The sequence below is a fragment of the Gigantopelta aegis genome, chromosome 9 (genome assembly GCF_016097555.1).
Source record: "Gigantopelta aegis isolate Gae_Host chromosome 9, Gae_host_genome, whole genome shotgun sequence".
In the NCBI taxonomy this organism is placed as follows: domain Eukaryota; kingdom Metazoa; phylum Mollusca; class Gastropoda; order Neomphalida; family Peltospiridae; genus Gigantopelta; species Gigantopelta aegis.
Window position 1 is genome coordinate 20278851 of NC_054707.1, and position 25770 is coordinate 20304620.

Here is a 25770-nt window from a genome sequence, read left to right on the forward strand (position 1 = left end):
TTACATAAAAGTAATAAAATATAATATCTTAAAGATTGCAAGTCATATTTCATACATGATAGATCATTCAATTAAAATCTGACAAGACTGAACCAAATGATACATTACTATTTCAAACACAAGTATATAAAATGAATATAATTAGCTTTGCAGATAATTAAATTCACTTCCGTCGTATTTCACTATAAAAAAAAAAAATATATAAAGGAAGTCATTAACTATTAGTTATTATAAGAATGAACACAAAATGATGATGATGCAATGTTCATGCTTATACTGAACGAAGAAAACTTGGATTGGTCGCCCTTTTCACGATTATCTCCATAGTGTGCCAATGTTATATGGTAATATCTTTTCTCAAATATTTAACCTGACCTCCAACCTATGGCACTTTCCTTCTAGTCAAATGGTCTGGCGCCAACATCCCAACAGTTAGTCAAATGGCTCAAATCTTCCACAAGAGTCATGGGCATCCTGTTTCTGTTACTACTTCCTTTCTTTCTCCTTCATAGTCTGAACATGTTGGACTGGCTGTTTATGCAACCAGGAAAAAGTGCCAAAGGTCAGGTTATGTATGAAAAGAAATACGGGCCTCGGTGGTGTCGTGGTTAAACCATCGGACATAAGGCTGGTAGGTACATGGTTCACAGCCCGGTACCGGCTCCCACCCATAACGACTCAATGGGTAGGTGTAAGACCACTACACCCTCTTCTTTCTCACTAACCACTAACTCATTGTCCTGGACAGACAGCCCAGATAGCTGATGTGTGTGCCCAGGACAGCCTCCTCGAACCTTAACTGGATATATAAGCACGAAAATAAGTTGAAATGAACGAAAAGAAATTTAAAATTTAAGCACACTGACCCAGTCATGTCATTAGTGTTCCTTTCACAATAATCTGGGCACTGTTATCATGTAACATGAAACAATCACTGCTGTGATGATCAGAAACAAAAAGACCATGCAAAAAAAGACCATCTGATACCTACTGTAAGAATAGTGCAGATAGGACTGAAATGAAAAGTGGAATGCAGGAAAATACTATTTCTGTTAAGTGTACACACTGTTAGAAAATGACTTATGCATATAAAGAAACCTTTACATTTTGTTTAGCACATGTACATAAAACATGTACTCGTCAGTATTTGAACTATAATATCTGGTAATATCCGTAAATCAAAGCACAAGTTACAGCTCATTATGACATTAGTGGAATAATTTAACTCATTCCGTTCTCGATATGCTGAACCTGGCATGTACAATACAACGGTTATGCCATTATTTAATGTGTCACAGCCAGGAATGAAATACTGGGCCCACATGGCACAGACAATCATATCATTCTATTCTTGATATGCTGAAGTCCTGCACAGAGCATATATTGGCATGTTATTATTTAATGTGTCACAGCCAGGAATGAAATACGGGGCCCATATGGCACAGACAGTCATATCATTCTGTTCACGATATGCTGAAGTCCTGCACAGAGCATATATTGGCATGTTATTATTTAATGTGTTACAGCCAGGAATACCATTTTGGGTCCAAATGACACATCATTCCGTTTTCTATATGCTGAAAGCCTTGCATCAAGCATATATTGTTATGTCATTCTTTTTTTAACATGTTTTAGCACAGACTGCCATAGGATTCGATTCTGTCATTGGTATGCTAAGTCCTGTATAGAGCATGTATTATCATGTCATTATTTCTTTAACAGGTTACAGCCAGAAATACCATGTTGGGTCCATACAACACAGACTGTCATATCATTTTGTTCTTGATATGCTGAAGTCCTGCATAAAGCATGTATTGGCATGTCATTATTTAATGTGTTACAGCTAAGAATACCATGTTGGGTACATACAACACAGACTGTCATATCATTCTGTTCTTGATATGCTGAAGTCCTGCATAAAGCATGTATTGGCATGTCATTATTTAATGTGTTACAGCTAAGAATACCATGTTGGGTCCATACAACACAGACTGTCATATCATTCTGTTCTTGATATGCTGAAGTCCTGCATAAAGCATGGTATGTCATTATTTAATGTGTTACAGCTAAGAATACCATGTTGGGTCCATACAACACAGACTGTCATATCATTTTGTTCTTGATATGCTGAAGTCCTGCATAAAGCATGTATTGGCATGTCATTATTTAATGTGTTACAGCTAAGAATACCATGTTGGGTACATACAACACAGACTGTCATATCATTCTGTTCTTGATATGCTGAAGTCCTGCATAAAGCATGTATTGGCATGTCATTATTTAATGTGTTACAGCTAAGAATACCATGTTGGGTCCATACAACACAGACTGTCATATCATTCTGTTCTTGATATGCTGAAGTCCTGCATAAAGCATGGTATGTCATTATTTAATGTGTTACAGCTAAGAATACCATGTTGGGTCCATACAACACAGACTGTCATATCATTCTGTTCTTGATATGCTGAAGTCCTGCATAAAGCATGGTATGTCATTATTTAATGTGTTACAGCTAAGAATACCATGTTGGGTCCATACAACACAGACTGTCATATCATTCTGTTCTTGATATGCTGAAGTCCTGCATAAAGCATGTATTGGCATGTCATTATTTAATGTGTTACAGCTAAGAATACCATGCTGGGCCCATACAACACAAACTGTCACATCATTCTTTTCTTGATATGCTGAAGCCCTTTGTAGAGCATATATTGTCATGTCATTATTTAATGTGTTACATCCAGGAATACTGTCTTGGGTCGATATGGCACTGACTGTCATATCATTCTGTTCTTGATGTGCTGAAGCCCTTCACAGAGCATAGTCATGCCACTCTTTCTTTAATGTGTTACAGCCACGAGTGCCATGCTGGGTCCATACGACACAGACTGTCATGTCATTCTGTTCTTGATATGCTGAAGCCCTTCCCAGAGCATATATAGTCATGTCATTCTTTCTTTAATGTGTTATAGCCACAAGTGCCATGCTGGGTCCATACGACACAGACTGTCATGTCATTCTGTTCTTGATATGCTGAAGCCCTTCCCAGAGCATATATAGTCATGTCATTCTTTCTTTAATGTGTTATAGCCACGAGTGCCATGCTGGGTCCATACGACACAGATTGTCGTGGCTGTTGGCAGCTGCTACCAAAGTGCTCACGCGACTCTCTGCTCCATCATATGTAGCAAGATCTGAAAAAACATTGGTTAAAAGATCGTTAATGCATTCAAAATATTTTCTTTTTAATTTTAAAAAATTCCACTTTCATTGGCTTTGACCAGATATTGAACTACATATGTTCATTGCATCACTAATTTCAACTTAAGTAAAGTTTTGGGTGGCAGTAAATACAACAAAAATTAGATAATGTTTTTGTTTTTTTTAGGAATAATGTGTCTAAAAACTCCAAATACAACATATTAGAAGAATAAATCAGACATTTTTTATGTTTTACTGCAAAAAGGTTATTTATTTTAACTTGAGCTATTGGAAGTTTAGGTGAATTGCACGATAACACAATAGTATGTTAACGATGTTATTGAATTTATCCTGTTCAGGACCAATGGAATGTTCTCCATTCTTACCCTCACCAGGCAAGGCGTAGCCCAGTGGTACAGTGCTCACTCGATGCGCAGTCGGTTTGGGATCGATCCCCATCAGTGGGCCCATTGCGCTATTTCTCGCTCCAGCCAGTGCACCATGACTGGTGCGTCAAAGGCCGTGGTATGTGCTATCCTGTCCATGGGAGAAAAACTACTACCCACAATATCTGTGTGGTTCTTAACCATATGTCTAATGCCATATAACCGTAAATAAATGTGTCGAGTGCATTGTTAAATAAAACATTTCCCTCTCTCTTACCCTCACTGGATAAACAGTGGTGGATCCAGAAAATCCATTTAGGATGGGCCCCCAATGACATGAGGCAGAATGCCAAAGGAATTTCGGGGGAGGTTTGGAGGGGATCGTAAAAAAAAAGGAAAATTAATATATAATAAAATTATAACTGTCGTAAAATTTAGGACGGCCCAGAGCGCCCCCTCCCCCCCCCCCCCCCCCCAAAATCCACCTCTGATAAAGCCGACAAGGTTCATCATTAACCTGTTATTTAGTATATACGTTACACTTACTCTGCAGCCTGGTTGTGATGGCGGACACGGACTTGTTCACCATGCTGATCAGCTGTTCTCCTTCCATGTCCACTGGCTCCGTGCTCGGGTTCGTCTCCTCGTGTTTCTGGCACAAGAAAATCAACAAAATTAAAGATTTCTTTATCAACCATAAATTACTAAATATTTTGGACCAAATTAATGTTTATTTCTATTACGTAAATATGATCTGATATAAACTATAGTCCTTCCCACAGGGAACACCTTTTTATTATTCTTATGTTAAGAGGAGCTAAAAATTACTCTTCTTGAACCAGTCTAAGGTGAGTGATGGCAAGCAAGAGTGATAAGCTCACCTTAACTTGCAAGATCTGAGAATGGAGCAAAAAAAAAGAGTTGTTGTGGGTGGTAGTTTTTCTCAATCTTTTACTAATTTAATGTAGCATCTATTGTCCATCCCATCCTCCTACAAAAATGTTTGTAAATAATTTCAGTTTAGGTTGACGTAAGAAGAAAAGTAAAAATGTTTTAGAATTAATAATTTAAAAAAAGAAATTTTTGCAATTTAGAAATAAATAACTTGTAATGAATTCCACAATATGAAAATAATAATAATAATTTTAAAAAAATCAATGCTCAATATGGTAATTTATCCTATAACTTACAAATGATATCCATGCCATAAACCCATGTGATAATTTAGTGTATTAATCCGATTAATAATGGTATGCAAATTTAAAGGTATATGCAAATTTGCAAGGTCTCTAGTTGCTGTCAATTTGTTTACAAACCAACAAAACCTGTATACGTGAGCGTAACGTTTTCTTTAGATTTAGTTAAAATGCGTGACGTCAAACTAATTTGTGCTAACTGTGATGACGTCATATTACCGATGGAGATTAATTCAGTACTGTAATTTACTAAATGTTGAATGAAAATGTTGTTTTAGAAGTGTAATAGAATAAATAGAATTCGTTACTCATGTTTTTTAATATGTATTTCAACATCGTCTAGTTAATCGGTTTTTGTCTCGGCAGAGCCTAACAAATAAAGAATAAAACATGAGTGGCAGTTGGATACCATTTATCTCACAAGGACCGAAAGCGAGTTTGATACGTTAAACAACGAGTTGTGAAATAAATGGTATCTAACAGACACGAATGTATTATTCTATTTCTTACATATCCTCAAAAACCACAGGTTTTAAGCAAATTTTAACATTTTTATCTACTAAAAAGATATTTACAACCCGTTGCACTTGTAGCTAAGTGTCACAGACACAAGATTGCCAGGTTAATTATACGTCACAGTGTAATTGATTTCAACCATGCTGTTTTTTCATTGGACGTATGGCACTGGTGACATGGTACGTGTGTAAACAACTATGTATTATCAAAAGTAACACATAATGTTCTCACCAACGGGTGTGTAAGAAATACCAATTAACGTAAACTCGGTTGATATTTTCCATATTAAAGACACTCGTGACGAATCCTCTATATCTTAAATTAATCACTCCCCTCAGTTGATTTCATGCCGAAGTCTGTTTTTTTATTTTCTTCTTAGGTTCAAGCATGCTGTCTTGGGCACACAACTCGAATATTAATTAAAACTGCTTAACAAGAAGCAATATTTTACAATGACACTGCCCCCGGTAACATACCACGAGTTAGATGAAAGGTTTCTTTTACAGCATTCACTGGTGGGTAAAAGTTTGTTTTGTTTAACGATACCACTAGAGCACATTGATCTATTAAGCATCAGCTATTGGATGTCAAACATTTGATAATTTTGACATATAGTCTTAGAGAGGAAACCCGCAATATTTTTCAATTAGTTTTTATGTGCCATCCCAGACAGAATAGCACATACCACAGCCTTTGATATTCCAATTGTGGTGCATTGGATGGAAGGGTAAATAACCCAGTGAACCCACAGACGAGAATTGATCCCAGTGTATGATTTTGAGGAGAGTCCGGGAGTCTGAGGCTCACAAAAATCATATAGGACTCTCTAGTTTGGCTAGCATATGAGCCCGCATGGCTCTTAAACGTCTTTGTACAAATTACATTGAATCTTTGAATGACAATAGTCAACATACATGGTTTTATGCAAAACATTAAGTGTATTGTCAGTTCTAGTGGAGACGTGTGGTAGAGCTCGCTGGGTTGGTGGCGGGCTCTCAAGATTTGCAACCAGGGAGACCTTTTGACACTTACATTTTTTAAACCAAAATCGCACACTGGATCCTAGACCGGCCACACATCAGGTGTGCGCTTTACCACTGGGCTATGTCCCGCACCTTCACCGCGAGCTAAAAGACACACAGTCTCTTATACCATATACAGTTAACAACACAATGAAACCAACATGGTACCTTTTTATGCCACGTGATGTACTCATCGCGAAGAATGGCTCTCAGGAAACTCGGCAGTTTGTACTGCGGCTGGACGAAGCAGCGGGCGGCTGCCACCATGGATGCAGTCAGGGGTCCCGTGACTCCCGTCGTCGTGAGAAATTCAGCGATGTTCGGTGTCAAGCGGAATGGCACGGGACGATTCGCATCAAGCTCACCTTTAAAAGAAAAGAAAAAAACATGGTTAAAAAAACCCTGCAGTAAAATGCATTTTTTCCACAGACAGAACAACACATACCATACTATTGCAAAGAAAGAATTGTTTTATTTAACGACGCACTCAACACATTTTATTTACGTTATATGGTATCAGACATATGGTTAAGGACCACACAGATATTGAGAGGAAACTTGCTGTCGCCACTTCATGGGCTACTCTTTTCGATTAGCAGCAAGGGTTCTTTTATATACACCATCCCACAGACAGGGTATTACATACCACGGCCTTTGATATACCAGTCATGGTGCACTGGCTGGAACGACATGCCATGCTACTGCTTTTTGTATTCCACTTTGGATTTGCTAACATTTGTAATTTTTCTTTAGCACTGTAGACCAAATATCATGGGGTGGGACGTAGCCCAGTGGTAAAGCGTTCGCTTGATGCGCAGTCGGTCTAGGATTGATTCCCGTTAGTGGACCCATTGGGCTATTTCTCATTCCAGCCAGTGCTCCACAACTGGTGTAACAAAGACCGTGGTATATACTATCTTGTCTGTGGGATGGTGCATATAAAAGATCCCTTGCTGCTAATCGAACAGAGTAGTCCATGAAGTGGCGACAGTGGGTTTCCTCTCTCAATATCTGTGTGGTCCTTAACCATATGTCTGATGCCATATAACCATAAATAAAATGTGTTGAGTGCATCGTTAAATAAAAATATTTTCTTCCTTCCTTCCAAATATCACAATTTCCATTATATTTGAGTCCCAAAATGTCTTTCCTTTGTAAATGCAGTGAATAACAGTGAATTAACTACTGTTTCGATACCCAATACGCAATGCTTTTCATTTGAGCTGGAGCATCATTAAACATACATTAATTTTATTTTTAACAACATACCAACTTTAATGTAAAAAAACGTAACCACACCTGTTTGATCGTCAATGTCGAATTTGAAGTACGAAATGTTCAGGTAGCCACAATCCTGGTGTAGATACATCATGTCTGGGTTCATTCGGGTCAAGTGCAGGACGAACTCGGCAAAACCCATCAACGCCAGCTGAATGGTCAGCTAAAAACACAAAAGAAATAAAACTCTTTAATATTATCTTATAAATACCTCCGATTTATCTCCATCCAACATCTAAATATTTAATACGTAATAAACGTCTTTCCATACTCTGCATGTATATGTGTTCAAAGCACTGCAAAAATTATTTTTCATTCAACACAAATATTTAATATGTTATTAATGGATTTTTTCTCTATGCAATTTATATTAAATTTTTTAACATTAATTGTTATTCACATTAAACAAAATGTTATAAATGTAAATGTATTTACATAGCTTGCTTTATACCCAATGTGGACAATTATTCTGTTTCCAAATAAATTTTAATTTCTTGAATCTCCTGAAATAGCATGTAAACTAACTTTAAGTGGAGGCCCAAGCAACACCACATAAATCACACAATGTTGTGTATTAACAATTAAATATAGAGTATTTATCCACTCACCAACATGAATAAAACCACTGTTAGTCTGGCTAATGAGTATTGACAATTAACAATCATTCTGAGAGTACTGCTAAAGCAATACATGTCCCCTACCGAACCTAAGAATTTGTTGTATCTCCTAAGTTCAAGGGCCATAACTCCATCAAAAATGGTTAAATCGCCATGAAAGTCAAACTTGATCTGTAACAGTACATGATAAAGCTATAAACAAAATTTACGCTCAATATCTCAAGGCTTTGTGAAAAATGTTTTTTCTGGAAAACAAATTTTCATATCTGCTAAGCTTAAGGGCCATAACTCCGTCAAAAATGGTTAACTCGCCATGAAAGTCAAACTTGAATCTGTAACAGTACATGATAAAGCTATACACAAAATCTCAATATCTCAAGGTATTCTAAAAAAAAAAAACATCTGGGAAAACTATATGTGGGACAGACGGAAGGACAGACAGACACACAGACAGAGATGAAACCTATAGTTCCCTCCTGTTGGACCGGTAGGGGACTAATGATGAATAGTTAGCCACAACTTAGCAAGGAAAGAAAGAAAAAACACCACTGGTGATTAACAGTTACGTGGAAACAAACACTCACGGTTTTCCTGAATGTCCAGTAATCTGTGGCGTTAAGAAACGTGTTGAGTGCCCACTCCTTGAGCAGGCCCCGGGGCACCATGTTGGCCTGAACCTCCTTCAAGATGTCGCGCAGGACCTGATGACTGGCCTGTGACCCGCGTGCCTGGACCGTGACTAGTCTCTCGTAATACCGAGCTATTGGAGCGTCGTGCTCCAAACCACGCTTGCTGCATCGCTACAATTAGAGTAATACCATTAAAGGCTTTTGTAGGAGATATCGCTGGCACTATAATTTGCGATATCTCCTGCGATATTCTCCTAAGTGACGTCACGCCACTGTCGTTCTGCTAGTTAACGAGTCTACCGCTGCCAAATACAGTGACATTCAACACACATTACTGACATTGTTTACAATTGTCGTAAATGAAAATAATGATAATGGATGATAAAAAGAATATCCCCTCGTGTCTTGTGATATCATAATTTATCAGCACTTGTTTGAAGACAGGTAATGTTGAAAAGAAAAACAGCTGAAATGATTTTTAGAATGTTGAAAATTCTATAAAATTCTTACTATTTCAGGGATCTAATTCAGTTTAAGTTTAACAAATTATCTTATTAACCCCTCACCCTTTAAAAATTGGATAAAAAGGTCAAAATACATCAGGTCAGGTCAGGTCAGGTCAGGTCAGGTCATAGGGTTTTACGTGCACATTCAAAACAAGCTGTCGTAGCACATGCCTGTCATTGGCAGGTGCAAGGGAGCACCAGCAGCCCGACCAAGTCGGTAGCAGGCAGGCAAAATACAACACTATATAGTACTATAATAACAGACGTGTCTGTGGGAGATAAAAATGTTTATCTGTTAAATATACAGCCTTTGTTAATTAATATCTCACATTAAATATTCGAGACACCTGCAATTATCAACAATGCTGCATGTATTCGAATGTATGCAAAAACTAATGCAAACATTTTCAAAAATCTGTATCAATGGAAATAAACTTGTTTTGTATTTTTTAACTTTAATGATCCTCTGGTATTTAAAAATAATTATTCAACCCTATTAAGAGTGCATATCATTCAAAACTGATCCACTCGAGTCAAATTTTCAGGAACTGATCTCGTTCAACTTTTACAGTCAACTGAAAAATTATAAATTATTGATACGGTACAAATTATATTACATACTGATACAATACATGAGATAATTATAGTTTGGTTATTTACAGAAAGAAACTTTGTCAGGAATTGCAACACAACTCATTCCGAACGATTAATTCACCTGTTTGTATATTTCCAGTAGCGAGATGGAGGCCGGGTTGTCTTCGACCAGTCTCATCTGTGGTGAGACGGCAACCACACGAGGAACTGTGAAGTACAACAGTCGCCGACAGGTTTCCTACAATACAAAACAATGAAAGATTTTTAATTTAGTACCAACAAAATTAGTGTATTTACACAGGGCTCACCCTGTGCATCGTCAAATTAGCCAATTGCTAATTTTTATACAAAGTGGCTACAACATTTAGTCTTTGGCTATTAAAATATTCCTTAAAGTAACCGATGGTTCATACAGAAATTTCAAACTAAATTTAGGGACTTTTTAGGGACTTTTAGGGTCAATATATGCAACATTTAGGGACTAAAACTATGCTATCCACTATTTGCAATGACCAATGAAACGTGTTTCGTTTTAGAATGACCAATCATGCGCTCCCCGAAAATTACGAATGAATCCTTCTACGAACAATACCAAACATTGACGATGTTTTACGAATGAATCGTTGGTATCATTTTAGCATTGTTCACACACCAACGTTCGAGTGAGCATTGAGATCAACAAATGAATGTAGATATCAATGTATTTTTGGCAATTTATTTAATGTTTCCGGAAGAAGAAAATTGTCTATCGATTTCAGGGCTTATGTGGCCCAATTTAGGGTCTTTTGTGAACTTGCCTGTCAAATATAGGGCTTTTTAGGGCTAGATCGTCAAAATAGGGACTTTTTAGGGCAACCCTTCAAATTTAGGGCCTTTTCAAGTGTGTGCGAACCTTGTAACCACATTTTAATAATTTTTAAGGAAATACTCTATATATTTTTAAGGAAATACTCTATATATCTGAAAATTGGCTAAAGTAAAAACATATCCAGTGTGAGCCGTGTTTACATGATGACATATGATACAATTGCAAAAACTAAAATATCCATGATTAAAACAAATCACATATAGTCATATTGAATATTATTTTCACCATATTTATTTAACTGGTTAAAAAAAAAGAAGTGGTAAAATGACACAATCATACCACATACACATAAACATGAATTTAATTAAGTTGATAATAAAAGGCTATTTTAGCATTATCCAGTAAAATTAGCCACTGTATTTTATTTTTAAAGAAGCCATATATTCTGCCTTGTGTTACCTTTTGTTTTGCGAGGAAATGGTTCAACATTCTTAATAATTGTAGGACTCTCTCTTCCCGTCTGGATTCTGTTAAACAGGCATCATTGACCACTAGGTAAGGGTAAATCTGTAACATGAAAAACAAGAAATAAATCAGAAAACATTTAATAGCAAATATTGCAGTACAAAAAACATATTACATTCAGGCTTAAACCACACTTAGTTTGGTTTCCCATTGACAAAAGCGTGCAATAAACAGAGGATTCGTCACGATTGTTTTTTAATACGGAAAATATCAACCAAGTCTATATTAATTGGTATTTGTCCAGATTGATATTTTACATATTAAAAAACACGAGTAGCGAATTCTAATGTAAGAAAACATTTAAAAGCAAATAATTATCTGCACTTTATTTTTAACTTCACATAATTAGGTGTAAAACATTATATTCAGGACTGTTCAAGTATCTCAGAAACTGATGTATATAAGGTTGGTCTGTTATTTCTTTTAGACTTTTACGTTCATTGGGGTATGAACCAAAAAAATCATCCGCAAACTGTGTGAATCGGTGAAGCCATTCTCACATAAGTTTGCGGATGATTTTTTATTTTTTTCATACCCAGATGAACGTAAAAGAAATAACAGACAATACTACAATTAAATTTGAATCAAACTTGCGAATAATAACAATAAAAGTTTATAATTTATTTTGAATTTTTTATTTTTGGTCCATAAACAATAATAATGCTCAATAAGATGACGTCATCAGATATGTGACATTCCCCGATGACGTAATTGTTTACGTTCGCTGAGATATGAACAAACTCCCGTTGCTACGTCTGGACCAATGGGATGACGTTATGTTGTATTGAGTATAACTGAAATTTAAGTACACTGTTATATCTGAACTGGACTTCGCTTACAATAAAATATTTGGACTTCTTTAATGAAACCTTGTTCCAGGAGTTGCTTACAACAGCTGCCTGAATAAGCCAACTTTTACTCTAAAACACAATGACCACCCTGGTGTCGGGTCATAGGATCAAATCTCACAAAGTGACCCATTGATTTATTTTATTTTCCATCCAATTCCAACCAGTGTACCTAGTAAATGGTTTATCACAGACCCCAGAATTTCAAATTTTGTGGGGAAACATTTTTCAGTTCCGTACCTCGTTATCACCAGAATGCACCAGAAACAGTTTTCCAGTAATCATAGTAATGTAGAATATGTTACAAGATGATGGATAATGGACTTTTGGTTGCATGATTTTGATGACATGCTACTGAAAATTAGTTATGGAAAATTGCATTATGTGCTAGTTTGTCTGTGAGATGGTCTATGTAACATACTTGCTGTTCACATTCGGAAGCAAGACATTTCTTCTTAACTAAAATACTTAGAAATAGGGGCGGAAGTAGCCCAGTGGTAAAGCGCTCGCTCGATGCACGGTTGGTGTGGGATTGATCCCTGTTGGTGGGCCCACTGGGCTATTTCTCATTCCAGCTAGTGCACCACGACTGGTATATCAAAGTCCATGGTATGTGCTATCCTGTCTGTAGGATGGTGCATATAAAAGACCCCTTGCTGCTAATCAGAAAGAGTAGCCCATGAAGTGGCGACAGTGGGTTTCCTCTCTCAATATCTGTGTGGTCTTTAACTATATGTCTGACCCCATATAACCATAAATAAAATGTGTTGGTGTGTCGTTAAATAAAACTTTTCTTTCTTTACTTAGAAATAACAGCTTAATCATTCATTTGAATGTGTTGTATTTTATAAGATAACGAAATCAAGTGAAAACTATCCACATGGCTCACCTTTCCATTGTGTCCTCGGATATACAATCTTCTAGCTGCTGTGTTGTGTTTTTGTACGATCTCCACACGTGGCATAAACCGAGCGATTCGCACATAGTAGTGACTGTGCTGCAATACACAAAAATAGGCATGTAGTTGCAAGTGATGTTGTCTTTTTTATTTAATGTAACACAAGTTAACTCTTTATGTTTTCCAGAAATTCAAAAAATAACACTGAATTCTATGACATACAACAAATCATAAATAAAATAAATTTATAAATGCTGTCTACATTTTTTTTTTTTTTAGCATGTTACTAAATATCTCTTATAAATCGTCTTGCTATGAACTGTAATATTCTAACACTCCTGATCAAACCTCATAAATTATGTAACATTTAGCAAATGAAAATCATTTCATGAGGGACAAATTTGATAATAACTGGTCCCAAGTTTATAATTCTATTTATTACCTCAGCTATTCCCCCTCTACAAACCGTTTATTTTCAATATCCATACATGTTTCTAGAAAAAATGTAAACCACTTTACATACTATTTTCAGTATTGTTACACTGTTATATTTAATTCTCCTTCGCAGATAATTTTTCAAAACTAAAGTAATATTTTGTTAAAATATCTACAATGAATTAATTGTATTACATTTTATTATTAATTAACAATAAAAATAAATAGACATATAACCAACTTTTAAAAATATGACATGTCATTTTGTATCTTCGCTGAATTATGATGACATCATACTGACAATATCATTGGTTTGTAAGTGCCAAACTGTCCAATTATATTGTGAATTATACCAATGTATAATATTTCTCACTGAGAAAATATAAGAAATATTTTTGTAAATTTGAGTGACCACTGGGGTAATAAAAACAAATATTTACCTTTGGCAACAGGAACTCCCCGGGTAATTCTACTTCAGCTGTGTTGAGAGAAAAGTTGCTAAGGAAACGACATTTCTCTTCTATCAGGAATGACCTAAGAGACGACATATGATATCAATACAATGAATAAATTATATTTATGCATGGCTTGAAACTCACCCAAAAATATGGTGGCCAAAATAATAATAATGGATGTTGGCAAATTAATGGTAAGCGAACCACGAGCCATACAAATATTAATAGTGGCTCATATGTTATAGCTCTAAAGAAGATCACTAATGCCATTATTTTTTAATATTGAAGTTGCCCAAACAGGACATTGGTCGCATTTGACGACCTGGCTACAGGCTGTTTCGAGCCCTGGTTATGCAACATGACTGCAGTTCAGATATATTTAAGAAACAGGTGACAAAACAACAGATAACAATAATCCAAACCCGAGAGATGTCGTAACAAGAGAGAGATGAGCTTTTATACTCAGATATAAAAATGACATTGACAAAAAATTCAGACTCAAGCTTGAATCTGGAGTCTAAACTCAGCTTTGTACACGCAAGTCCAACAAGGAAGGAAGGAAATGTTTTATTTAATGATGCACTCAACACATTTTATTGACAGTTATATGGCGTCAGACATATGGTTAAGGACCACACAGATATTGAGGGAGGAAACCTGCTGTCGCCACTTCATGGACTACTCTTTTCGATTAGCAGCAAGGGATCTTTTATATGAACCATACCACAAACAGGGCAGTACATGCCATGGCCTTTGATATACCAGTCGTGGTGCACTGACTGGAACGAGAAATAGCCCAATGGGTCCACCGATGGAGATCGATCCTACACTGACTGCGTATCAAGTGAGTGCTTTACCACTGGGCTACATCCCACCCAGACTTCCAACAATTACCACAATTATGAATGAATGAGATGGTACAAAAACACACACACAACAGCAAGAAGACTGTATATCAAAAAATTGATGATCATTGTTAAAATTTCAAAACTAAATTAAAACAGTGCAAAAAAATAAATACCACACAACATTGTACATGAAAAACGTAGAATAAAATTCAGTATCTCGTCGGTGTTTCTGCCGGAAAGAAATTTTTGGGTATTGCACTTTGAAATTAAATATTTACAATGTGTTTGCTGAATGCAACATCAGTTGATAGGGGGTATGGGGGGCCTCCAACAGAAATAAAATGGGTTAGGTGTAGGGTTAGGATTAAGAAAAGCATACAGTAATAACAAAGAGTCATTAATTTTGTCAAAAGGTTAACTTAATTTTTTTTAATCTGCAACAAAATTTCGGTATGGTGCCATACCCATTTTACCCTCTGGCAGAAACCCTGCTCATAAATATTTTCAATAAGTTCAAAGTGGAATCACATTTCTTGTTGGTTTAGAATGCAATAAGACCAGTATTTAGTGTTAAGAAAACAAAAACACACACAAAAAATCCTTAAAAATTATTAAAGAGATGAATTTGCATACTTGGGTAGAAGTTTGGTTTTAGCCTCCAGGATTTTAATCCATTTCTTCAGCTTGTTGATCAGATTGTGCAGCTTCGTGGAGCCCGGGACACTGAAAACAACACAATAATTACAGACCAAGTTGCATAAAAAAAATTATATCATCCATTAAAGGATTTTGTAGGAGATATTGCTGGCACTATAATTTGCAATATCTCCTGTGATATTCTCTTAGGAGATATCACTTTTAATAACCTTTATTGGTCAATTTTTAATCACATGACATTATTTTGTTACGTCACTGTGTATGTTTCAGTGCTAAACCTAGCATTAGTAATGTCACGCCACTGTCGTTCTGCTAGTTAACGAGTCTACCGCTGCCAAATATAGTGACATTCAACCCACATTACAGACATTATTTATAATTGTCGCAAATGAAAAGTATATATAGATGATAAAAAGAAAACCCCCCTCATGTTTTGTGATATAATTTATCAGCACTCATTGATAAAAGTATAAAAATCCTCGGCAAGCCTCAGATTTCATACTTTTATCAACTCGTGCTGATAAATTATGATATCACAAAACACTCGGGGGTATTCTCTATATATCAGCAGGTATAACATTAGAACATTTTCAAACACACTTTCAAATATTGTAAATCATAAAATTAATGCGAGCAAGGTATTACTACGAAAAATGCGTCCGATGTATCGGCACAATAATTTAACATCTACAAGGAATGAATCAATCAAATATTCATGATCAATACAAATGGCTTACCAAATAGTTTTTTTCATCTGAAAGGTATATATTATTAAACTTTAGTATATTTTTAAGTACAGCTATTTTATGTCTAACATACGGTTATTTCGACACTTGGTAGAGTTTTCACCTTAAGCCAAATTTTTTGCACCTGAAATTATTATTATTATTTTTTTTAAACACATTTTAAAATACAGGCATTTTAAGTTCAACATAGGGTTATTTTTACACTTTTTTTAGTTTTCACCTGAATGAATGAACGACTTTAACGACACCTAAGCACAAAAATACATATCCCAAAGAGTTTTCACCTGAAGTCAAAATCTGTAGTGAACTGACTCTTCATCTTCTGAAAGATAGGATCCTGGGCGGTGGCCTGAGCACGACGTGCCAGAGACTCCGACGCAGCACTAGAGAATGTTGACGACACGCTCGACACATTTTCTATCCCGACACCAAATGTACTCACGAGCTTCTTAACGAAGTTCAGAGTGTGTGGAGTGATGGTTGCCTCTGCCACTGAAAAATAGTCCACAAGTTAGTACTAAGTCTAGACATTCACTGTAACAAATACTACCAGGGGAAAAACAAAAAAAGACAAGATAGTACATACCATGACTTTTATTAGTATTTATTTATCAGTTGCGGAGCATTGGCTGGAATGAAAAATAGCCCAATGGGTCTTTCTTAATAACTACTTAAGACATAATGTACTGCTATCCAAATATTTCTTTTCCATGTAGTAGCAATGAGGCTTTTATGATACACTATTTTTCCAACCCGAATATCACATACAAAATCACTTGTTATAGGACATTGACTGGAACAGACTGATCTCAACCTATTGCACCACACCACAATTCTCCAGTTCAAGGTAGTTATGCACTTAAAGGGACATTCCTGAGTTTGCTGCATTGTAAGATGCTTCCGACTACTAAAATATTTCTACGATTAAACATGCATATTAAATATATTTTTTGTTTAGAATATCAGTGTCTGTATATTCAATGTGTTTCTGGCCGTCATGATATTTGTAAGAAGCCTAAACTGGATTTTGTCTTCAAATAATTTCATGCATACCAATTTTTTTTTTAAGGAAATAAAATAAAATTTAACCTAGTACAAATATTAGAACGATCAGAAACATGTTTAATATACAGCTACTAATATTTTATGCAGAAAAATATATTTGATATGTAATTACAATTGTTAAAAAGTCTGTTAGTCTACATCTTCAAAATTGCAGCAAACTCAGGAATGTCCCTTTAATGTTATCATAGTGCTAATATAGCTTTGTGGAACGGAGCCCTGATCCATAATAAACTCCGAACAGAGATCTTACCCGAGCCGCGGTTCTCAAAGGCAACAGCGTAGCACTTGGCCAGACCCTGTCTGAGTTGACGCAGAACCTCCTCATACCAGTTCTCACGAAACCACACCATCTTCAAAGAAAAACATCAAAGACTTTTTATTCAAAACCAACAATGAGTTGCTACACCCAGCTAGGTTATAAAGAAGAAGGAAGGAAATGTTTTATTTAACGACGCGCTCAACACATTTTATTTACGGTTATACGGCGACGGACATATAGTTTTAAGGACCACACAGATATTCAGAGAGGAAACCCGCTGTCGCCACTTCATGGGCTACTCTTTCCGATTAGCAGCAAGGGATCTTTTATATGCACCATCCCACACACAGGACAGTATATACCACGGCCTTTGTTACACCAGTTGTGGAGCACTGGCTGGAACGAGAAATAGCCCAATGGGCCCACCGACGGGGACTGATTCCAGATCGATTGCGCATCAGGCAAGTGCTGTACCAGCTAGGTTATAATAAGAAACTACAGGGAGTTTACAGACATGCATTGGGGATACAAAAGATACATTTCAAGAAATAAAATGTACTTTGCACATAGAACAATATTAGATATTAACATACTGCTTAAGTGACCAGCAACAAAAATTAATTTGTTTGCACTGTGAATTCTCAACAAAGATTTTTGATAGTTCAACCCTTGCAATTGCCTCCATTTTGCTGTAGACTATATTCAAATTTGTTTCACGGCATGGTTTTTGCCATAGACAAATCAATAATTGAGAGGGTTGTAGTTTCATGCTGATTTTTAGTGTTTCCCCTATTCAGAAATAATTAACTAGACCTCTCATTTTACTGCATCCCCCTCCAAATCTAATGCACTGGGCCCAGGCTTATAAAACACAAAGTCTAGACTTTAATAAAGTCCAGACTTTAACGTAATGCTATTTGAATGGCGTTGCCATGACGTTAAAGTCTGGACTTTATTAAAGTCTAGATTTTAAGGTTTATAAGCACGGGGCCTGGGCTCACACATATACTCTTCAAAAAAAGAAACGCAAAAGGGTACAAATGGGTTATAACTCCGATTTTATGTTTCCTACCGGTTCATGCTTTGTGAATATAAGGTCATTGCATGTCCCAAACACATTCCCACGGTTACATTCGATAAAACGCAGCTACTGTACAATAAAGTTCCAAAATGTGAATATTCGTAAAAACGCAGCCACGTGCAAACCATGTCACCACTGCACGTGCGTTGTCTGCACGTGCAACATGAACACCGACAGTATAAAAGTGCAGGGTGTTCGCTTGCCTGGCCTCTGTATCTGGCCAACAGTTGACAATCCAGGACATGCCACGTCTCAGTGAACCGCAGAGAAACAATGCCATCGGCCGACTAGACGCAGGCGAATCCAGAACGGCCGTTGCCAGAGCATTCCATGTGTCCCCAAGCACCATCTCCAGACTGTGGGACCGTTACCAGCAACATGGATCAACACGTGACCTCCCTAGATCCGGTCGACCACGGGTCACTACCCCCGGGCAGGACCGCTACATCCGGGTACGCCACCTTCGGGAACGATTGACTACTGCCACCTCCACAGCCGTAGCAATACCAGGTTTGCGCAGGATATCCGACCAGACCGTACGGAACCGCCTACGTGAGGTAGGAATTCGTGCCAGACGTCCAGTTCGAGGTGTCATCTTAACACCACAACACCGTCGACTCCGACTGCAGTGGTGCCAGATTCATCGACAATGGCCTCAACTGCGATAGAGACAGGTGTGGTTCAGTGACGAGTCCCGATTTCTGCTTCGACGTCATGATGGAAGATGTCGCGTGTATAGGCGTCGTGGTGAACGTTATGCGGCAAACTGCGTGCAGGAAGTGGACAGATTCGGCGGGGGTAGTGTCATGGTGTGGGCAGCCATCTCACACACTGGCAGAACTGACCTGGTCCACGTGCAGGGCAACCTGAATGCACAGGGCTACATTGACCAGATCCTCCGGCCACACATCGTTCCAGTTATGGCCAACGCCAACGCAGTGTTCCAACATGACAACGCCAGGCCTCACACAGCACGTCTCACAACGGCTTTCCTACAGAACAACAACATTAATGTCCTTCCTTGGCCATCGATATCACCGGATTTGAACCCAATTGAGCATCTATGGGACGAGTTGGACCGACGCCTCCGACAGCGACAACCACAGCCCCAGACCCTGCCCGAGCTGGCAGCAGCCTTGCAGGCCGAGTGGGCCACCATCCCCTGGGACGTCATCCGTACTCTGGTTGCTTCAATGGGCAGGCGGTGCCAGGCAGTTGTCAACACACGCGGAGGCCACACCCGGTATTGACTCCAGATGACCTTGACCTTGGTGGTGTGTCCTATCACTTACTCACAATGGACTAGAGTGAATTGTGAACAATCCTGCAACATTTGGTAATTATCGGACTCACCATTCAATAATTAAATCAATTCTCCAAATGTTATGACAATGTGGTTTTGCGTTTCTTCTTTTGAAGAGTATATAAACCTTTAGTCTACACTCAATAGTATAAGAACCAGACCTGGTCTACAATTCCCTCCAAAGATGAGAGGATGGTTGGGTGTAGATCTCTCTGCATGTGCATGATTCGACTGCACCTCCACATGGGCGCCGGTGCCTTGATGGGTCCTGCATCGCTCTGACTCGTTCCAGTCTTCGCTGGCTGGTTGGACGCCGTCGACAAAGTGGTGGTTGTTGAATCTAAAAACAAGTATGTATAATCATTTTAACCTTTAGACTACCGGGTCTATATTTTTTAAAGCTGTCTTAGCACTACGATATTGTAAAGTCATCATAGACTATGACCACCACAATATCAACTGAGTGGTGGTTGTTGTTGAATCTGAAAACAAGTACGAGGTGGTATCAAAAAGTTACGAGACTACTTCCATAGTACGCCAACAGATGGCAGTACGGGGATGTGTGTGCTGTGGGGGTTAGCAGTAACCGTCTTTTTGTGACCACGTGCACGGGCACATTTGTGATTTCATCATGGACTGCAAACTAGAGCAGAGAGCGAACATCCAATTCTGCGTCAAACTCAGTAAATCTGCAACTGAGACTTTTGACATGATTCGTCATGTGTATTGCAATGAAGCAATGAGTCGTGCGAGGTGTTTTAAATGGCACGCACGCTTCAAGAGTGGCAGAACATCACTGGATGACAAAAAGAGGTCTGGGCGACCTTCCACGAGCTCAACCCCCAAAAATGTGGAAACAATTCGGTGATTTGTGCATGAGGATCGTCGGAGATCGATTAACGACATTGCTGCCATCGTTGATGTATCATACGGAACAGTGCAGGCAATCCTAACGTCTGATTTGAACATGCACCGCATTGCTGCAAAGTTTGTACCCAGGCTTCTGACCCCCGATCAGAAGGAGCTCCGTGCCGAAGTCTGTCAAGATCTCCATCAGTGTGCCCTGGATGACCCAACCTTCATGTTACGGGTCATCACTGGGGACGAGACTTGGCTCTACGGATACGACCCGGAGACCAAACAACAGTCTTCACAGAGGAAGAGCCCAACATCTGCACAACCGAAGAAGGCGAGACAGGTCCGCAGCGCGACCAAGAGCATGCTCATTGTTTTCTTCGACATTCGCGGGGTTTCTCACTGTGAATTCATCCCTGGGGGCCAGACCGTCAACAGCAAGTTCTACTGCAACGTTCTGAGGTGTCTGAGGGAGGACATTCAGTGGAAACGGCCTGAACTGTGGCGCGAGGGAAATTGGATGCTTCATGATGACAATGCACCCTCTCACCGAGCTCTCGTAACACGCGAGTTTCTCGGCCGAACAGCATGGTTACCCTATCGCACCTGCCCTACTCACCAGATTTGGCCCCTTGCGACTTCTTCCTCTTCCCGAAGATGAAGTTGCAGCTGGAGGGTCGCCGTTTTGACACGCTTGGAGAACACGGCTTCCAGCAGTGGCAACGGCGCTGGGAGCACTGTATCGCTGCACAAGGGGACTATTTTGAAGGGGATGGTGCCCAAACTTGAATCAAGTGAATACTTTCTTGTATATAGGCCTAGTCTTGGAACTTTCTGATACCACCTCATATGTATAATCATTTTAACCTTTAGACTACTAGGTCTATATTTCTGAAGCTGTCTTAGCACTACGATATTGTGAAGTCATCATAGACTATGACCACCACAATATCAACCGAGTAGTGGTTGTTGTTGAATCTGAAAACTAAGTGAAACAATTTCGACCGTTAACCTTTAGACTACTGGATTAATGTTTGACCAAAACCATGTTGAGTGGGTACAAGTTTATAATTTTTACTCACATATATTCACTTGAATGTTTTATAAATACATAAAATAAAGTTCATATTTGAATCGGTAAGTATTATTTTCATTTATTTTTCCAATATTTATATTTCAGATCAGTTAATGTTATTAAAATTAGACAAAAAACCCTAAAAAGTCAAGTTTAATTACAGGCATTTGTGGCCAGCTGTCCAGTATTTTTGTCCATTATTCCCAATAACAGTGGCTTTCTGACCATAATATTAAAAAAGAACCCGAACTCCGATTCATATCCCAATATTTGGTGATTTTTGTTGTTGTTGTTGGTAAAACGATCAAATTTATTATGAAAATAGCTGTCATAATCAGCTATCGATCTCTGAAAATGACTGCGATGTGTCACCACTGTTGTCAAGTGAAAATACTTGCCGAAAACCAACTTTCAACTCAAAATTCCAAAGTATTTTCCACTGAAAATTAAAATCTAAAGACACAGTAAGCCGAGTTGTCTTCAGTTTCCTTTTAATAAATGTTTTTTCCTGTTGAGTGTTGTGTGTAAAACAGTGGGAAATATGAATTGGGAGTATGCACTGTATACAGTGTACAGTATGTCGACTGGCATGACGTCAGGCGAGATATCTCACCTGCAGTAGTCAGAAGGTTAATAAGTGAAATCATTTCAACCTTTAATAAATGAAATCATTTAAACCTTTAAGCTAGCACTACAATATTGTAAAAGCATCACGGGCTATGTCCACCACAATATATAGTATACTTACAGTACTTTACATTACCAAAGCAATTAAAAGAGATTAGAAAAATTAAATGTTACAAACATTTTATCAGGTAAGCTGCTTGAATTACCTGGGACAAAGCAATTAAAAGAAATTAGAAATTTAGAAAAATTAAACGTTACAAACATTTTATCAGGTAAGCTGCTTGAATTACCTGTAACCGATGTTGTTGTTGTGGCAGTTATTTCTGGAGTGGCTGGTGCCGATGTCACTGCCGGGGTGGTCGTTGGTGTTGTTGTAGTAGTAGTTGCTGCAAGACTACGACTTCCACATGTTGTCAGATCACCACTACTTTTGTCTGCAAAAACCCCATAAAATAGCACTAACATAAAATTCTGTGAAAAATGGTTTAGAAGGAAGGAAATGTTTTATTTAACGACACACTCAACATATTTTATTTATGGTTATATGGCGTCAGAAATATGGTTACGGACCACACAGATATTGAGAGAGGAAAACCCGCTGTCGCCACTTCATGGGCTACTCTTGAAAAATGGTTTAAGATTTGAACAAACTCCATACAATATGCAACAGGGACATAATCTGGAGTAATCTGAACAGCCCAGATTATCTTGAAGTTGAGAAATAGTTATACGACATAATTTTCAGTAATCTCAACAGAAGAGAGTATCTTCAAATTCAGAAATAGAGTTGTACATCTTTCGCACTGTTCTATCATCAAAATAATGAGTTTTGACAATATCACTATTAAAGATAGAAACAGAGTCATACATCTCTCGCGCTGTTCTATCTTCAGTGTGAGGTAGAGCGTCCGGATGGGGAAGTACACGGCCTGTGGGTACATGCGACCGACCTGACTGAGCAGGTTCATGATTAGTCGACCTTCACTGCGGACCAGGCACGTCAGCAGTTGAGGAATCCTAGAAAATACAAACACGTCTAAATGACAACAGCTAGATAGAGCAAATAAAATTATTAATAGCACATCTACTGGACAACTGTCTAAATATTGATTTTTTAATCCTCAGCTAATGAATGTCACACATTTGGTAATTCTGACATATAATCTTCGAGGAAAGCCATAAATTTTTTTCATTAGCAACAAGGGATCCTTTATATGTATTTTTGGATAAATACAACAGCATACACCACAACCTTAGATATACTCGGGGTTTGACCCTTCGACCCAATCACCTCAGAGGAGTGTTAAGCAACTAACATAGATAGGAAGGAAGGAAATGGTTTTCGATTAGCAGTAAGGGATCTTTTATATGCACCATCCCATAGACAGGATAGCACATACCACAGCCTTTGATGTACCAGTTGTGATGGACTGACTTGAGTGAGAAATAGGTTAATGGGCCCACCTAAGGGGATCGCACATTAGTCAAGTAAAACTGTTTAGAAATAGAGATAACCAAAAGCACTGAGCTACATCTTGATGACAATTTAGTCTCTGTTTTCCACTCACCATGGCAACCACTGAATTGGTGGCACCCCAACACAATACTTAATTTAGTTTCTGTTTTCCACTCACCATGGCAACCACTGAATTGGCGGCACCCCAACACAATACTTGTCGACTGCGCTGGCCAGAGTAAGCTTCTCGTCATCATACGTCAACAACCACAGAACTTTGGCCAAGTATTTCCGTGACTTGCCTTCGTTCTGGTGACGACAGGCATGGAGGTAACAAGTGATGGCAAACTCCCCTTGTTGAATTTGTCTGAAGTATATAAAAGAAATTATTAACAGAAATCTTGTGCAAGAAGCAAAATAATAGCATTCTGTGTGTTTGCAAGCATTTTTGCAGCAAGAATAAAAGCACTGTTGTGGTACATAAAATGATGCACATTCTCAATATAATAGAGAGTGGAATATTAAAATTAATTATTGATACATTATTGTATTCCACAGAGTGAGTTTTATTCCCAAGTATCTATTACGCCATTCAAAAGACATTTGGACATTATTGCTCTCTGCTATCAGAAACAAGGATTTAGTAGATAAAGATTCCCACTCTAATAAAACAATAATGTTATGTTTGATGTTAAATACCATTACTCTGATAATTTTCTAGTTTCATATATTAATAATTAATTCACGCACTATGGGTTTCTTAATTATAGAGTTGTCTCTTACGACAGCGAAGATACATGACCTAAGCGAACAGCTCATTGGGGAGTTGTAATCACTAAGAGATAACCATTAACATTGTTTCTGGACAGACAGCCGACTTGTTTGCCCACATTATACTTAAAACTTAATTAGATATAAGCACAAAAATTAAGTTAAAGTGAAGCAAAAAAATTTAAATATTAAGCTTCAACAAATTTTCATCTGTGGTTTGCATCAAGTTTTTAAAAATTTAGTTTTAAACAGTTTTCTTAATCAATGAATAAATTAATAAATACTTAGTCCGACTCTTAACGAACAGCACTTCCCCCATATTTACATAGACTGATCTGAACATCGAAACAGCCAAATGACTAAATCTTAGACTGATCTGAACATCCAAACAGCCAAATGACTAAATCTTAGACTGGTCTGAACATCCAAACAGCCAAATGACTAAATCTTAGACTGATCTGAACATCCAAACAGCCAAATGGCTAAATCTTAGACTGATCTGAACATCCAAACAGCCAAATGACTAAATCTTAGACTGATCTGAACATCGAAACGACTAAATCATAGACTAATCTGAACATCCAAACGACTAAATCTTAGACTGGTCTGAACATCCAAACGACTAAATCTTAGACTGATCTGAACATCCAAACAGCCAAATGACTAAATCTTAGACTGATCTGAACATCCAAACAGCCAAACGACTAAATCTTAGACTGATCTGAACATCCAAACGACTAAATCTTAGACTGATCTGAACATCCAAACTACTAAATCATAGACTGATCTGAACATCGAAACAGCCAAATGACTCAATCTTAGACTGATCTGAACATCCAAACGACTAAATCTTAGACTGATCTGAACATCGAAACAGCCAAACGACTAAATCATAGACTGATCTGAACATCCAAACGACTAAATCTTAGACTGGTCTGAACATCCAAACAGCCAAACGACTAAATAGACTGATCTGAACATCCAAACGACTAAATATTAGACTGGTCTGGACATCCAAACAGCCAAATGACTAAATCTTAGACTGATCTGAACACCCAAACGACTAAATCATAGACTGATCTGAACATCGAAACAGCCAAACGACTAAATCAT

General features: G+C 37.8%; 1 protein-coding gene across 1 annotated transcript in view; it reads right to left on the reverse strand.

Moving 5' to 3' along the window:
• Window positions 1-735: 735 nt before the first annotated feature.
• The window catches only part of LOC121381275 (transformation/transcription domain-associated protein-like), a 120991-nt gene continuing 95956 nt past the window's right edge, over window positions 736-25770 (reverse strand). The window contains exons 76-91 of the mRNA XM_041510518.1: window positions 24065-24253; window positions 23299-23447; window positions 22721-22864; window positions 20035-20213; window positions 17481-17580; window positions 16450-16657; window positions 15396-15485; window positions 13900-13993; window positions 13016-13123; window positions 11213-11320; window positions 10067-10183; window positions 8801-9016; window positions 7621-7762; window positions 6490-6686; window positions 4134-4239; window positions 736-3194 (exon numbers count right to left, since the gene is read on the reverse strand). Of these exons, the coding sequence (XP_041366452.1) occupies window positions 3085-3194; window positions 4134-4239; window positions 6490-6686; window positions 7621-7762; window positions 8801-9016; window positions 10067-10183; window positions 11213-11320; window positions 13016-13123; window positions 13900-13993; window positions 15396-15485; window positions 16450-16657; window positions 17481-17580; window positions 20035-20213; window positions 22721-22864; window positions 23299-23447; window positions 24065-24253 (2257 nt within the window). The 3' untranslated portion in view covers window positions 736-3084. The remainder of the gene's footprint in view (window positions 3195-4133; window positions 4240-6489; window positions 6687-7620; window positions 7763-8800; window positions 9017-10066; window positions 10184-11212; window positions 11321-13015; window positions 13124-13899; window positions 13994-15395; window positions 15486-16449; window positions 16658-17480; window positions 17581-20034; window positions 20214-22720; window positions 22865-23298; window positions 23448-24064; window positions 24254-25770) is intronic.